Source organism: Octopus sinensis, linkage group LG1 (assembly GCF_006345805.1).
Source record: "Octopus sinensis linkage group LG1, ASM634580v1, whole genome shotgun sequence".
In the NCBI taxonomy this organism is placed as follows: domain Eukaryota; kingdom Metazoa; phylum Mollusca; class Cephalopoda; order Octopoda; family Octopodidae; genus Octopus; species Octopus sinensis.
In genome coordinates, this window is record NC_042997.1 from 92767635 (window position 1) to 92783328 (window position 15694).

The 15694-nt window shown below is 34.3% G+C and overlaps 1 protein-coding gene across 2 annotated transcripts in view; it reads right to left on the reverse strand.

The window, feature by feature from the left end:
* Window positions 1-15694, reverse strand: part of LOC115216422 — a 128237-nt gene that overhangs the window by 12476 nt on the left and 100067 nt on the right. For both annotated transcript variants that reach the window (XM_029785758.2, XM_029785748.2), the window contains exon 8: window positions 12335-12730. In XM_029785758.2, the coding sequence (XP_029641618.1) occupies window positions 12335-12730 (396 nt within the window). The remainder of the gene's footprint in view (window positions 1-12334; window positions 12731-15694) is intronic.

Here is a 15694-nt window from a genome sequence, read left to right on the forward strand (position 1 = left end):
TGTATATTTTTTTCATAGTTTTATAATTTGTATATATTTTATAATAAATGCAAAACACCACCACAGAGGAATCGACATACGCTTAAATAATAAACCACGATAGGTGAATCGCAATATGATGAAGGATTACTATATATTCATTGCTAAACCTCGCTAAGATAAATATTTCAATCACCTGAAGATTGACTGTAACCATAACTCGAATTATTACGAATTGGACAGCCATGAAACGATCGTAGTCTTTTACTCATTATCTTTTATTAAACTTTTAATAATTTTGATATATATTTAAAATAATATAAATTAATTAATTTTATGTATTGGCTTAAGTTTTTCATTGTTTGATTTGCCTAATAGTGGTTTTATCTCTAATTTAATATAATATATATACACACACACATATATATATATATATATATATATTATATATATATAATATATATATATATATATATATTGGGTTGCCCGGAAAGTTCGTGCCGATTTATAGTAGCTTACCTTTCGACTTATTTTAGAACATGGTTGAGTCCATAAAATAGGATTTGACTACACCTCCATTTAGAGCACAGTTAAAGCTATCTTTTCGTGGAAGAAGGTTTATGTTCCTATAACCTGTGTTAATTCTGTAACCCTTTAAAATGGAAGATAAGAAAGTTCATTTTTGGCACTTGATGCTTTTCTTTTTCCGTAAAGGGAAAAATGCCTCACAAGCAACCAAAGAAACATGTGCAGTTTATGGTGATGTTTCTTTATCCAAAAGAACTGTACGGAAGTGGTTCGCAAGGTTCCAAGCTGGACATTGTAGCCTTGTTGATAAAGAGAGATCAGGCAGACCATCCACTACAGCTGATGACCAAATCAAGTCATTAATTGAAAATAACCCACATTGCACAACCCGAGAATTGGCAGAAAGCCTCAATTTATCAAAATTTGTCGTAAAACTTGGGTACACAAATCGCTACGATGTTTGGGTATCACATGAGTTGAGTGAGAAGAACCTTTTGAATCGCATTTCCATCTGTAATTCACTTTATAAACGGAATGAAAACACACCTTTTTTAAAGCAAATTGTGACAGGTGATGAGAAATGGATTATCTACTGAAATGTTCAAAGAAAGCGACCTGGAGTAAGTGACACGAACCACCCTTAGCTACCTCCAAAGCGAGTCTTTACCCTAAAAAAGTCTTGCTTTGTGTCTGGTGGGATTGGAAAGGAATTCTGTACCATGAGCTTCTCTCAAGTAACCAGACAATTAATTCTGAGAAATACTGCACACAACTGGACGAGTTAAAAGCAGCAATTCAAGGGAAATGTCCAGAATTGGCCAACAGGAAGAGTGTTGTTTTCCAACATGTTACCCCACCCTCCATATTCACCAGATATTGCTCCTTCGGATTTCTACTTATTCAGGTCTCTGCAGAATAGTCTTAATGGTGAAAATTTCAATTCCTTGGATGACATAAAAAGATACCTTGATAAATTCTTTGCCATGAAACCACCTCAATTCTGGGAAGAGGGTATTTTCAAGTTAAAGGAAAGATGGAGATGCATTGTGCAACAAAATGGTTCATATTTGGTTGATTAAAAATGTAATGGCAAGTATTTATTGATCTGTTTCTTTCCTTTAAAAATCGACACAAACTATACAACCCAATATATATATATATATATATATATATATACCACACACACACACACACAATGACTTTTCCTTATCGATTAATGCAATGTTACAGCACAGCTCAATGAAATATGTTCAGGTTTGAATTCAACATTTTCTTTTACAAAATTAAAACTATACAACCCTACTAACATATATTTCATACAGCCTGCATTATGTGTGGTAAGAGAAACTTCGTTACCAACTAAATCTGCAGACCCCAGAGATAAGACAGTTGACAGGAGGTGGCCAGGTAGAAGACTACCCCAAGTTACTGTATCTGTTTTGGTAAAAACCCTGTCAAAACAGACTCAGTCACTTGGGGTAGTCTTCTACCTGGCTGGCTCCTGTCAACTGTCCTACCCATGCATGCATGGAAGACGGATGTTGAATGATGATATAAATATTTAGGCATGATTTTCCCATTCATAAAAATTCATTAAAATCTCATGTCGCAGACACCAGCTTAATAATAACAGGTATTTTACTAAATTCATTATTTTCAAAAATAATTGAAACAAAAGCAGTGTATTTCAACAGAAATAACACCAAGACAAGGTGGAAAGATGGGCAACAAATTCATGCAATTTGACTGACCTGCAACATATTTTATGATCATGTCCATCTCAAAGGCAAATACTATGAGAACAGAATGAAATGTTTTGCTAGCTGTGTGGTGTGTGTGTGTAATCATTTAAGACTGCATGTCTTATTTGAAGATACTTGAGGAATACATTACCTACTGTACACAAGCTAACAAAGCTATAATATAAAAGCACTTATTTGATATCTATCATTTCTCTAAAATGTATTTGGCATTTGATATTTACTTAAGGAAAAGGGGAGAGAGCGTTTTATAGCTTATCAAAACATTTGTATGGTCCCAAGTTAAAAATTCATAAACATGTTTATGTTAGAGAGTGGAATAAACTATTATATATACATAAAGAAATTAACATTACTCAAATTGCTCTCTTTTAGTTATAAATTATAAAATCTACATTCTGTGAGTATTTTGAATAAATTGTTTATTTTGGCAGCAGTCCTCATAAAGCATTGCTGTATGCCCAAGGTTGCCCATATGCGATTTAAAGAACAGAAACTTGATCAACTTTCTTTTATATATGATTAACTATTTAAAATGAACTTTTTTGATCCATGAACTTTGTAGTTCCCATTGTTGATCCACAGAATTTTATTGAGCTTTTGGACAGTTTTATTGACCCTTGGGATCCTATATCACTTGGAAAGGCATGAGCTAGAGTGAAAAGGAAGGAGAGTATTGGAGTTACTGAGTGAGATTTGCTAGTTGATATTGCTGCATTAGAGAGATAAGTACAATAAATAGACTTTTCCCAAGTTATCAGTTTGACTCTTCTAACATTTAACTGAACTCAATTTGCAATATAGTTCTCTCAATATATAGATCAAGAGTCTGCAGGGAGAAGAATGAGTAATGCTGTGAAATAGCTAATTCAGAAAAACAATTTTCTAGTAGTCAAGAAGCAAAACATAATCACACAAACTCATAAACAGTAACAATGATCTTTAACTTTTAAAACCCTCCATTAAAATCTCATGTCCCTTAATAACAACAGGTATTTTACTAAATTCTTCATTATTTTCAAAAGTAATTGAAACAAAAGCAGTGTATTTCAACGGAAACATGGTAACAAAAGGGTTAAGTATTGAATCAATTCAGTTTCTCACTGATCTTTTTTTCTTGTTTATTTATCAATCCCAGAGAGATGACAACAATCAAAGACAAGATTGGTGGGATTTCAATAACATCAACCTTTAATCTTAGCCAAAAGGTCAAGTAGCTATACCAAAAAATTATGGTTTCTAAATGTTGATACACAGTGAAAAATTTACAAAGCAAAGACAATGTAGCTTGAACAAACTCCAATGCACAAGTGGTTCTTACTTTATTGGTTCTGGAGTAATGCAAAAAATTCTAATTTAACAGAATATTCTATCTATTTCTGCCATTTAATGATGTCAACTTTGCCATCAAGCCACACATTTAACTGAGCACCAGCACTTTACCAATATTTGAACTTAGAATATAGAGAGGGATGAAACTGTTGAACATTGTAAGACACTTTCTCAAAGCTCTGCTAATCAGGCCACTCTACTATCCTGCCTGTAATAAGTATTATTTTCTAAATTGGCACAAAAGAACAGACTTTCTTGAGTAGAAATGTGAATGAAATGGAATCAATCACTGATGACAACTATTGAAAAAAATAAATAAAGCAGTGTTTGATTTCCACACACTTATTTCAGGTTTATTTAGGTATAAGCTTCTGCTTGTTTAAGAAGCTCACTTTCTAACAATGTGCCATACAGTGGCACCTTGTGCAAGTGACTTCGACTCTACCCCATGCTGACTAAAACCTTGTGAGTGGATTGGTAGGCATAAACTGAAAGAAGCCCATCATATGCATGTATACATACATAGGTGTGTGTGTGTGTGTATTTGTGTGTACCCTTGTCTTGATATCATGAGATGGTTGTAAATGAGCATCAACGTCATACAAGCAATGCTGTTCATTTCCTGTCTTCTGTGGAAAATATTACCTTACCTGGACACAGGTGAGGGTTGACAACAGGAAGAGCAACTTGCTGTAGTAAAATCTGCCTTAAATTGTCTGATGCATACGAGTGTGGAAATGTGAATGTTAATGATGATATTTCTTGTTTAGTTTAGCATTTATTTTTCCATGCTAGAATGAGGAAGATGATTGAGGAAAATTTTGACTCAAACTGATAGGTCAATTTCCTATTTATACATCTGAATTCATTCTATTATTAGGTTTTGTTGAGATACCACAGCAAGTAGCAAGCATTGTCATGAAATTTTTTTCCAGACTCCATGGTTAGTTATCCCTTAAAAAAAAACCCTAATTTTTTAGGAAAGGCATCCTGCTGTAGAAACCAAACCAAAACAGACTATGGAACCTGGTGCTTTCAGACTTTTAGTTACTTTTCTCGTTCGTTAAGAGTAATGTAAAGCTTTCCTTCCAAAAGTCCTAAGTTACTCTGGTGGTTGAAAGAAAAAAAAAAAAGGAATATGTATTATATATGATACATGGACGATAGGGAAGTATGTGAATCACATGTGATACACAGGACGGGAAAGGCAAAGGGTTAAATTTCGAAGGACTATCTCTGCTAATTAATCCCCCAAATAATCCAGTTAGAAGGTTACTTAAAAAAAAAAGTTGTAATTCACTGCTTATATTTCAGAAATAGGCAGAGTGAGGCAAGCAGAGTAGAGCAAGTGAACCTTGAACAAATAAGCTATAGCAAAGTTTGATACCAGTGAATATAATTAACCTACCATATTTAAAATTATTACAGCTGCAATAACTATAAATAGCAGGCTGCTGGGTTTCATACACAATCGTATCTGTCACACTCGTACTCAGACTCTCATCTAATCCTTAGTTTTTTTTTTCACCGAATACTAAATCCATACTACATAACAAAAGCGTAGCCAACCAAGTTCAGAAGTCCCACCTTGTCTTTAGAGGTCAAAATAAACAATATCAAATGACAACCAAAAAAAGTTAAAGAAAAGATTATCAAAATGTTTGATAAACCTTGCTTTTAAATTTGAACCTAAATATGACTGCTATACTTAATACATTATCATTTATCTGCTTCTCATGGCAAGTAAAAATTATAAGGTAGTTACAATGAGAGAGAGAGAGTGTGAGAGAGAGAGTGAGAGAGAGAAAGAGTGAGTGAGAAGGCACTGCTGAGACTAAGACGGCCTTCCTGTTGTCAGTGTTTTGGATAGAACAGGAAATAAATAACAGATTAAAAGGAAAAAGCTGCTACTAAGAGCGAAACAGACATGAGCTCTTTCTCTCTCGCATATGCATAAAGAAAAACCACAAAAATTCTGAGCCACTGTGAACAGGGATGCTTAGCAACTCATCACCTAGTATACTAACATTTTTGATCAATATATATATATATATATAAACTTCTTTCAACTGTTTTATCTACGGCTTTTTATCAACTACCAGTTAACCTTCGACATTAAGCGATGCTTACTCAAAACATTATGTACCAACAGTATTAAGAAATACTTGACCATCACAAACAACAAAACAATATTAAAAAATAAATAAATACCCACTCCCACCTCGCCAGGCACGTGAAAAATCCAATATTAGTATTTTGTGCAATAGAGGAGAATTATGAAACAAATCTTAAAGCGACGAACAGAACAATAACTTATACTCTAATGATTCAATCATTTAATAAAAACAACAGGAAATCTATCAGTGATAAAACCTATCAGGTTTGCTACTAATTTAAGGTGAAAAATTAGGACTTAGCATAGAAAGAAACGTCATTCAATTACTAACTCAAACTACTATTCTTCTAGGAAGGTTAAAAAGAAAAAAAGCCGCTATAGGTACTGCGTCACATTACTAAATCAATGAACGCATATTTATATATGTAAAAATTTCTGGTTAACTCCGTTGGAAATTTAAAGATGTATTAACTACGTATAAAAATATGACCTACAGGAAGTACAGACATAAAATGACATGTGGTAATTTAATTTGAGTTCTACCTTCCCTAGTCCAAAAATAACACTTGTGGGGCGGGTCGATAAAACAAAGTGTCAGTACATAATATATACTGGTCATTAGATTCCAATGACCAACACACACCAACACGTAAACCAACCCACTCCGACCAGCCTACTAAACGCCAACACACTGTCTGACTAATAGGAAGCAGCTACGTCAGAGATACATTGAAAATACTTCGACAAGAACGAAATGTAAACAAACATGACAATCACGAGAAATTAACCTTCAACCAGAACTGAAGTACTTCGGCTTGAAACAACAATAATAATAATGCAAGGGCCTGGAAAACATTTAGGACAATACAAGACAACGGGTTGGGGATGATAACAACCATCATCACCACCACCACCACCACCACCCCTGCTTAGAATCCGATTGGCTGAAAGACATTTCGAATCAATCCTTCAAGGTTTTTAAATGGTGTGGGAGTTGATTTCCTCTACTAACAACAGCTTCATCTTCATGCACTCTGCGTGCACACACACACACTGCAACGGGGTAAATGATAGGAAAAGGCCTCTTACTGGGAGGAGGGAAGACAAAATGGAACATATGACATGGACATTGCAAAGGTAGGGACTCTGAATAATTGATAGGAGGGGCAGCACTTGAGTCCTGCCGCAAAAAACCTCTCTCAGATTCAAGTGACTTGATAAAAAAAACATTAAGCGTGGCTGTGTGGTAGAAGCTTGCTTCCCAACAACGTGGTTTGGGGTTCAGTCCCACTGCATGACACTTTGAGAGGATTTGGTAGACGGAATCTGAAGGAAGCCTGTCATATATATGTATGTATGTATGCATATGTCTGTGTTTGTTCCCCCACCATCGCTTGACAACCAATGTTGGTGTGTTTACGTCCCTGTAACTTAGCGGTTTGGCTAGGGACCGATTGAATAAATACTAGGCTTACAAAGAATAATTCCAGCTGTCGATTTGTTTAACTAAAAGTGGTGCTCCAGCATGGCTGCAGTCAAATGACAAACAAAAGAATAACTTGTTCACGCTGGGAAGTACACGATAGGGAGGATATTTAGTCAGAAAAACCATATCAAGCAAAAATAAATATATAAAAATAAGATGTCAAACAAAAAGAACGCCAGTGTTCTTTTTTGTGTGTTAGCTGTCAAGATGTTTTGAAGGTGTTCAACCCATATCATCATGGAAAACAAAAGACCTCCAGAAGAAGTAACAGGTGTGAATGTTGTGTGTGAATGTGTGTGTGCCTGTGAGAAAACGTGCACACACAACTAAAACAAATTCATACTTTTTACACTATACAAAGGCACCTTTATGTTATAACACCACCTAGAGTGGTTGTATAAAACATAACATAGCTAGAGTGTGTGCCGCTCGGGATGGACCTTCCGTTTGTTGCCCCCAGACCCTACAAAAAACACATTGCCTACAGCTCACCCAAAAGTGGCGCCCCTTTAAAAGTGCTGCCCAAGGTGGACCGCTCCTACCTAGCTACGCTAATGCAACCACTATGCGTCATACACACCCACCAACTACATATTTTACACACATACTATAAATCCTGTATGACATGGGATACTTTTCAAAACAACCCAAGACAACAAAGTGTTGCTGTAAATACCAACTATATATTAAGGACAAGAGCATTATCCACATTAAATTAAAAAGTTGCGAGACGTCTCCTTTTAAAAATACAATAGAGAACATTAATGTAGAAAAACTGAGAAACAAAACTAAATAAAGCTAGATTAAAATAACGTTAGAACTTTAGCAAGGGGTTCAATGATAAGGATAAAGATTCATGTGGCTATCATGTAGATATCGCATAGGCAATTCAAACAAAAGCATTGTAGCATTCTATAAAAAGCTGTAATCCTTATTACGTAGATGTAAATAGACATTTGAGAGTGGGCCAACTACATCTACCTAAATTATGTTTCATTGCAATAATTTAGAAATAATGACAATAGTAACTGTCATACATACACACACACAAATATACATACACGTGTATGTATATATATACACACACACACGCTAACTTAAATACATACATATAATCAACACACATATACATACATCATACACACATGCATACTCAATGCTGTTTTTTTTTCTTCATGGTAAAAGCATTACTGAAGTTGCCATGTGGATCACAAGACTAAGATCTTGTTTGATTAAGTGTGCTGTTTTATGCTAGGAAATTAAGAATTAAAATATGAAACAGGGTTCTTTGCAGTGGAGGTGCTATATGGCTACCCATCTTACAGAATAGTGAGTGGGATTAACCAGGGTGGAATTGGAAAGAAAGATAAAATTGGAGTGATGAGGAGTGAGAGTAGTCTCTCAAAGTACAAGAAGCTAAATATGAGTAGGAACACAATGACAAGTGTGGGTGGATAGAAAATGCAAGAACATTTGGGGAGCGTCAAGGATGGTTAGATATAGGGTGGGCGTGAATATGATAAAGAACAAGGATTGAGGGTGGCTGATGATAAATATGCATTGGAAAGGAAGAGTAGGTGATAGCTTAGAGACTGGGTAAGGTTAAGTAGTAGATGTAATGAATAATGGACAAGGGTGGCAGGGTGGTTGATGATACATGTGCTGGAGTGGAAAGTAGGTATTGACTGATAGTACAGTAAGGGGTTAAGAGCAGCAGACTAGTAATAATAATACATAGAAAATGGAAAGATGAGAGAAAGGGTGATGACATATGTGTGGATGGGTTGCAAGAGTTTGAGAGGAGAAGATGCAGGGCATGGGCATAGGTGCACAATGGTGGAGAGGGAGATAATCTGATAGCATAGAAGGGTGATCAATCTAAAATGTAAGTGGAGAGGGATTACGTTAAGAATGAAGGATAAGTGTTAAGTGAAGTAGTTCTGGATAATGAGAAAGATAACTGGCATCGCAGAAAAAGGGGATGAAATATGCAGTTCTGCACCCATTTAATTGTGGCAGCAGAATACAGTGACAGAGAGATATGATGAGAGGTTGGGAAGGCTTGAGTAAACTGGATGAGCGGCCAGTAGTGTAGTTACACACACACATTATGCTTCCAAACATAGTTTTACCAAGATGAGCAGGTCTTCTTGAGCACTATATACTGTCAGTTATCCTCTCTGAAATTCAAAGTCCTGAAATCAGTCTTCACCACTTTATTCCATATCTTCCTAGGTCTCACTCTTTCACAAGCTCCATCCATATTAATCTATTGGCACTTCTATATAGAAAGAAATGTCTTCATCCATACTCATCACACATGTCCATAGCTAGTAGCATAGTCTCTTGCACACTACATCTGATTCTGCTTATACCTAACCCTTTTTCAACACATTTGCACTTTGTTGTGCATTCAACAAAGCATGGTAGCTTCATTTCTTTCTAGTCTCACAATTCCTCTTCATTCGAGGCCAATCTCACACAACCAAGTAACATCACTGTTCATATTTGAACATTTGAGAGAGAAAATGTTTGTAACCAGCAGAGGTAAAAGCTTTCTGAACATTCCCCAGTCTGTTATTTTACTGGCAACAATACTTTCAGAACAATCTCCTCTACTGCTAATTAGGTTACCTCCCAGGCATTTGAGGAAATCTATTTTCTATGGGAATCTAGTGAATGTTCCAGAGCATCTGTCACATAAGTTTATTTCCTCTCTTAACCTGTCTGTCACACTGCTGTATATTTTTGTGTCCATGGTTTATTTGCATTGGATACACCATATACAATTTCTGCTTACTGCTTTTTGATTTAAAGGAGCCTGTCAAACATATATGTGTGTATATCTCCTTGGCTAGATGTCACACAAGTTTTAAATGAGTGTTACTATTATATAAACAGCATCATTCATTTCCAATCTTCTATATGAAAATATGTGCAGCCTTAAGGAAACCATCAATTTACATGAAAACAGGGAGGGCATCCAGTTGTAGAAAACCAATAATTTCTATTCAACCCATGCAACTATGGAAAAGTGGATATTAAAATAATGATGTATAAATGTATATGTATGAATATGTATACATACACACACTGCATATACTCACATGTATATACACACACATATACATGTGTGAGTGTGCCTGTGTAAAGACTTCCCACAGCATATATATATAAGGGTTATCTAACCGTTTTGTAAGTGATAGGTAACGGGATTTGATTCTAGAAAGCAACAAGCCAAAATACATTGTGTTGCCTCTCAAATATTCTGGTAAGCCAATGTTTTTAGTATTAAGTTCACCTATTGACCCTGAACACAGTCAAATTAGACTGGATGTAATCTCAGAATGCAAAGGGATGGAAGAAATACCATAACAGAATATAGCCCATGCACCTAAAGGGCTACTGACAGCTAGTTTGAATCCTTACATGTATGTGGTGTATCATCATATGTATATGATACCAGCAACATAACACAACCTCAATAAAGTTCTGCTGTTTAGTGCAATGGAATGCATAAGAAAAAGAAAATGTTCCATGATAATTTATTTTGTTCATTTTTCTTGAAAGTAAAATTATTGGTTCTTTAGATACAGAAGGTAGGAGAGATATTGTGTAAGGATGCTTGTATCTGAAGCTTTCAGATGTAACTGACAACAGCAACACCTGTTAATCAAAACTAGATTTCGAATTTCACTTACCTGGATCTTACCTTTCCTTATTCTATGTTGCCTGTAGATGAACCATTAAAAGGGAAAGAATTTCACTATACACACATACACAAGATTTAAATACAAGCCTCTGATAATACACCAAGCAGACAAGATTGTACAGCATGTAATTAAAGCTCGTATTTAAATCCTGCATATATTGAGTACATTTTTTTTGTTGATTCCACCAATAATGGAATATATTATAAAGAATCAAAACAGGTCCATCTATTGGCAATATCGCCTCCAACAATCATTTATTATATATGAAATAATAACAGACTCATTTATTTCATGTAATAAATGATTGCTGGAGGCGACACATATATATATATATCTACACACACACACACATATACATACATACATACATACTATAATGCATCAACACCCAGGCCTCTTTATTGACGATGTCACCTCTAACAATCAACTTATACGTATGTAATGTTATAACTAGATTTTATAAACGATCGGATTAGTATTTTGCAAAGTTGTCTCCCCGTATATCTGGAACTGTGTGACTAACATGTAGATAAAATATAAAGCGACCGACACGAACTTGAACGTTTAAAGACGAGGGAAGGAACCAACGACGGCCAGATTTGAAATCCAGGTTGACAGTTTGAAATTAATTGCCAATAAGTAAAATAGGTTTCTATTTTAATATAACTGATTTCAGCAATATCGTTTTAATACTACTTTTGAACTCTGACATTCAGTGAAGTATCATTAAGTCCTGTGCATGTAGAAATAAAATATAAAAAGGAAATGACTTATTTCCTTTTTAATTTTTTTTAACCCTGCTCTGTACAGCCTACATTCTCTAAGCATAATTCAATAATCACAACTCACACAGTACATACTTTACACACTCATCAGCCAATGCTATAACAGCTTTGACATCAAGAGCAACACTAAAATTATAAACAACAGATAAAAAAAAAAGCCCTCAACACAAATTTAGAGTAGATACCTCTCCACTCTCAAGCACAAAACTGCACACACCCTAGGAACAGAGCTGCATCTGGTAATGCAGTTAAAAATTGGGGGGGGGACAAAAACTCAAAAAAAAAACTACTGAAAATACATGAGAGTGATGAAGAAGATAATTTTTTCACATTCACTAAGTTGAAGGTGGTTATTGCTAGTAAGCATGAGAAGAATGGTGCTGCTGCATGGATATGTAATGGATATAAGATCTGTGAAACAACTTTTGAATATTAGTTGCAAACAATATATGAGCAAACCTAGGCTTTTTATTTTAAAAGAAATAAAATGCAGAAATGGAAAAGGATGTTTGTGGGGAAAAATTTTAATCATTGAGATTTAGTTTTTTGTTAGAAAAAATAATAGAAGTTAAAAAAAACCAAAAAAAACTAATGGTTTCAAAAAAAAAACTACATTAATAAAAATCAATATTTACGGTTTTAGAGACTGGCAATCCGTTGCTGAACTGGAAAGGACTTTGCGGTAGAGTGATTTCTTCTGAGCTGAGAGCTTTGAGTTTGATGAAGTAGCACTACTGGAATTTTGAGTTATAACCCTTCGTGGTTGAGAAGGAAGGCTTCCTCCACTAGGTTTAATTGCCAGGGATGCTTGAGCACATGTAAATGCACCAATGGCTGCAGCTGCTGCAGAGGGTGCACTACTACTTGGACTGCTATTTGCTCCACCATAAGTTGTAACATGTTGTAACCACGTACGCAAGTTTAATTTGCGCACAAGTTGCAATAAGCGCAACCTGCGTTCAGATGGAGTAGGTAAATCATGGTCCCGCATCAGGATATTTTGTAAAAGTTTACTGTTATACTGATGAAACCTGAGGAAAATAAAATGGAAAAGGAAAAAACAAAAAAAAATGAGAAATTGAAATATAATAACATGATCAGATGAGGAAATAACAAAATTCTTTAGGAAAATTTAGATTTTGAATTAGAAGAGGAAAATACTTTTTGCTGACCAAGTAGCTGACTTCCTATTAACTTTACAACTTTTCCCATATTCACTAGTAATAGTTGAAAGATTTCAATAATTTTTGGCCAAAGATTGAAAAAATAAGAAACAGCCAATAACTGTCAGGCAAACTGCTGACTTTTGATTTCCTTTCTATGATTACTTCATCTCCTCCTTTTAATCTCTCCTCTCAGAACAGATTATGACCTTCTTTCTAACCATATTATTAATCTCATCCATCTATCCAAATATCCCAGCCTAAGATCTATCTGTGTGTGTGTTTGTGTTTGTCCTCACTTACTGCTTGACAACTGGTGTAGGTGTGTTTACATCCCCATAACTTATTACTGAGCTTAAAAAAAAAAGTACTGGGTTGATTCATTTGACTAATATTCTTCAGGATGATGCCCCAAGAAGGCCACAGTCTGATGACTGAAACAAATAGAAGAGAAAGATATGAAAATCTACAAGAATTATGGACACCATTCCTTTATTTTAGGCAAACTTTAACCCTTTAGCATTCATATTACTCTGTCAAATGTAATTCATCCACATTGTTCTGAATTTTGTGCTTTGGGATTTCAATGTGATTGTTTATTTTTAGAATAACACTGTAAGGTACGTGTCAAAGGCCGAGTCCAGCTGGTTTAAATGCTAAAAAGCTTAAAAAGTCTGTTGGCATCAGAAAGAATATCAAACTATAAATCTACTACGAAATAATATTCCTGCTTGCCAATATAGTAAAAGGAATAACAAAATAGTATGCCTCCACAAGAAAAGAGTGTGTTATTGAAAATTTTTGCAAACTAACTTCACTGGAGGGGGGGGGGGGGCTTTAAAAATAAAAAAAATTCCATTGTAAATATTTTAGTGCTGTTATACTTTCACTAATCATATTTCAAATATAGATGTATCTTATTCTACCGTAACTTTATATATTTTAGAGGCTATCAAAGGGGAAATAATTGAAGTAGTTAATGTTTTAAGATAATTAACTGCATGTGTCAGAGATATATATAAGAAATAGCTGTGCTTGTCAAAAAAACTGAAACTTAAATATTTCATGAGCATTTGATAGAGTAAAGAAGAAAATAAGTCCTGAACCACCAAATAAACCAACTGTAAAAGTTAGTTTTGATGGCTACTTTCTACTTGTTTCAGCCTTTGGACTGCATCCATGCTGGGGCAGTTTGGAACTTATTCTATCAGCTACTTTTGCTGAATTGCTTAGCTACTGGGAATGTAAACAAACCAACACAGGTTATCAAAAAGTGGAGGGGACAAACACAACAACACACATGCAAAACATATGTTTATACAATAGACTTCCACACAGTTTCCATCTATGAAATTCACTCGGAGGTAAGAGTCAGTCTAGGGCTATAGAAAAAGACATTTATCTATGGTGCCATGCAGTGGGACCATGCCTGCACCTATACTAGTTGAAACTCACACTACAAACAAATGAAGGCATGAATGTTTTCTAAATATTTGTCAAATTGAATTAATTAAAATAAAATTAACTGTTTGTCAAGATTCAAGCAATTCAGCTGTATATCTAAGCAATAAATAACCTTCCCATTCCACTATAATGGTTTTAGATCACCATCATTGTTTTAACTTTGCTTTTATATACTTTTATTTTAAGTCATCATGTAAATAAAATTGAAATCTCTCCAACAATGTTTACATTTTACTATTTTTTTTATACCTTGACCTTTTTCCTGATTACTCATCACCTATCTTCACCTAACCCTGCCCTACTACAAAATTCTCTGGTAAACAGTACAAGTGCCTTAAAGCATTCTCACAATACTAAATAACAAAATATTCTCCCTGTAAATCGCATATAATTTCCAGTGCCAACTGAAGTTCAAAGGTCAACAGACATTAAAAAAGAAAAAAAAAATGCTTGGTGAAGAATAAATTTTATCAGTCGTACAATTTATCATTAGTTATGTCATGATTTTAGACACTAATGACATTTGAAATAGCTGGGAAATTAAAATTTAAATAAGAATGAATATTTTCTTAATTTTTGAAATTTTTTAATTACACACAAGTACTTTAAAAAAATTACAATGTTTTTTTTTTATTGCATACATAAGAGAGCTTAACATTTCTTTTTATAACATTTATTAAATGTGTGGAATTGTTTTGTTGTCAATGTCTAAGAGTAAACATAAAACTGAGAATGTTATGTATAAAAAAAAAAAAAAGCTATGAATATGCTGAATCTGCACCCCACCCCAAATAATAGATTTTAATACGTTCAGATGCCCAAAATATATTATCACACTTTTATTCATGAACTATTTTCTGCATGAGGTTATTACAATGTGTTAATAATGAAGTCTTGGTTTGAGTAGATCTGATATGCAAATATGCTGTTAAATTTAACAAACAAGCAAAATAAAAAGCTTTGCTGACAAAAAAAAAAAAAAAAAAAAAAAAAAAACCCAAAATAACCCTATTCTGCCATTCCATTTTAAAATTTCATATAAACTAAACCCTAGACAGACATAAAAGCTGAATGTTAAAATGTGACAGACAAGAACAATTGATTATTTTAAATCCATAAACCCTTCATTAATACCAGCAGTTAGCCTAGGTTTATTAACTATATACCCTACAAAATAGAAACAACAGATTTGGTGATCAAAATAATCCACTATCTGACCGAATGCAGTAGAATACTTTGAAGTTTTGGAAGAGATGAGAAAACCATAAAACAATGAAAAATGGATATGAAGATAAGAGCAAACTAAAAAAAAAATTTTTTTTGCACTTTTCTGAAACTAACACTCCAAAAACAACAAATATTCAAACA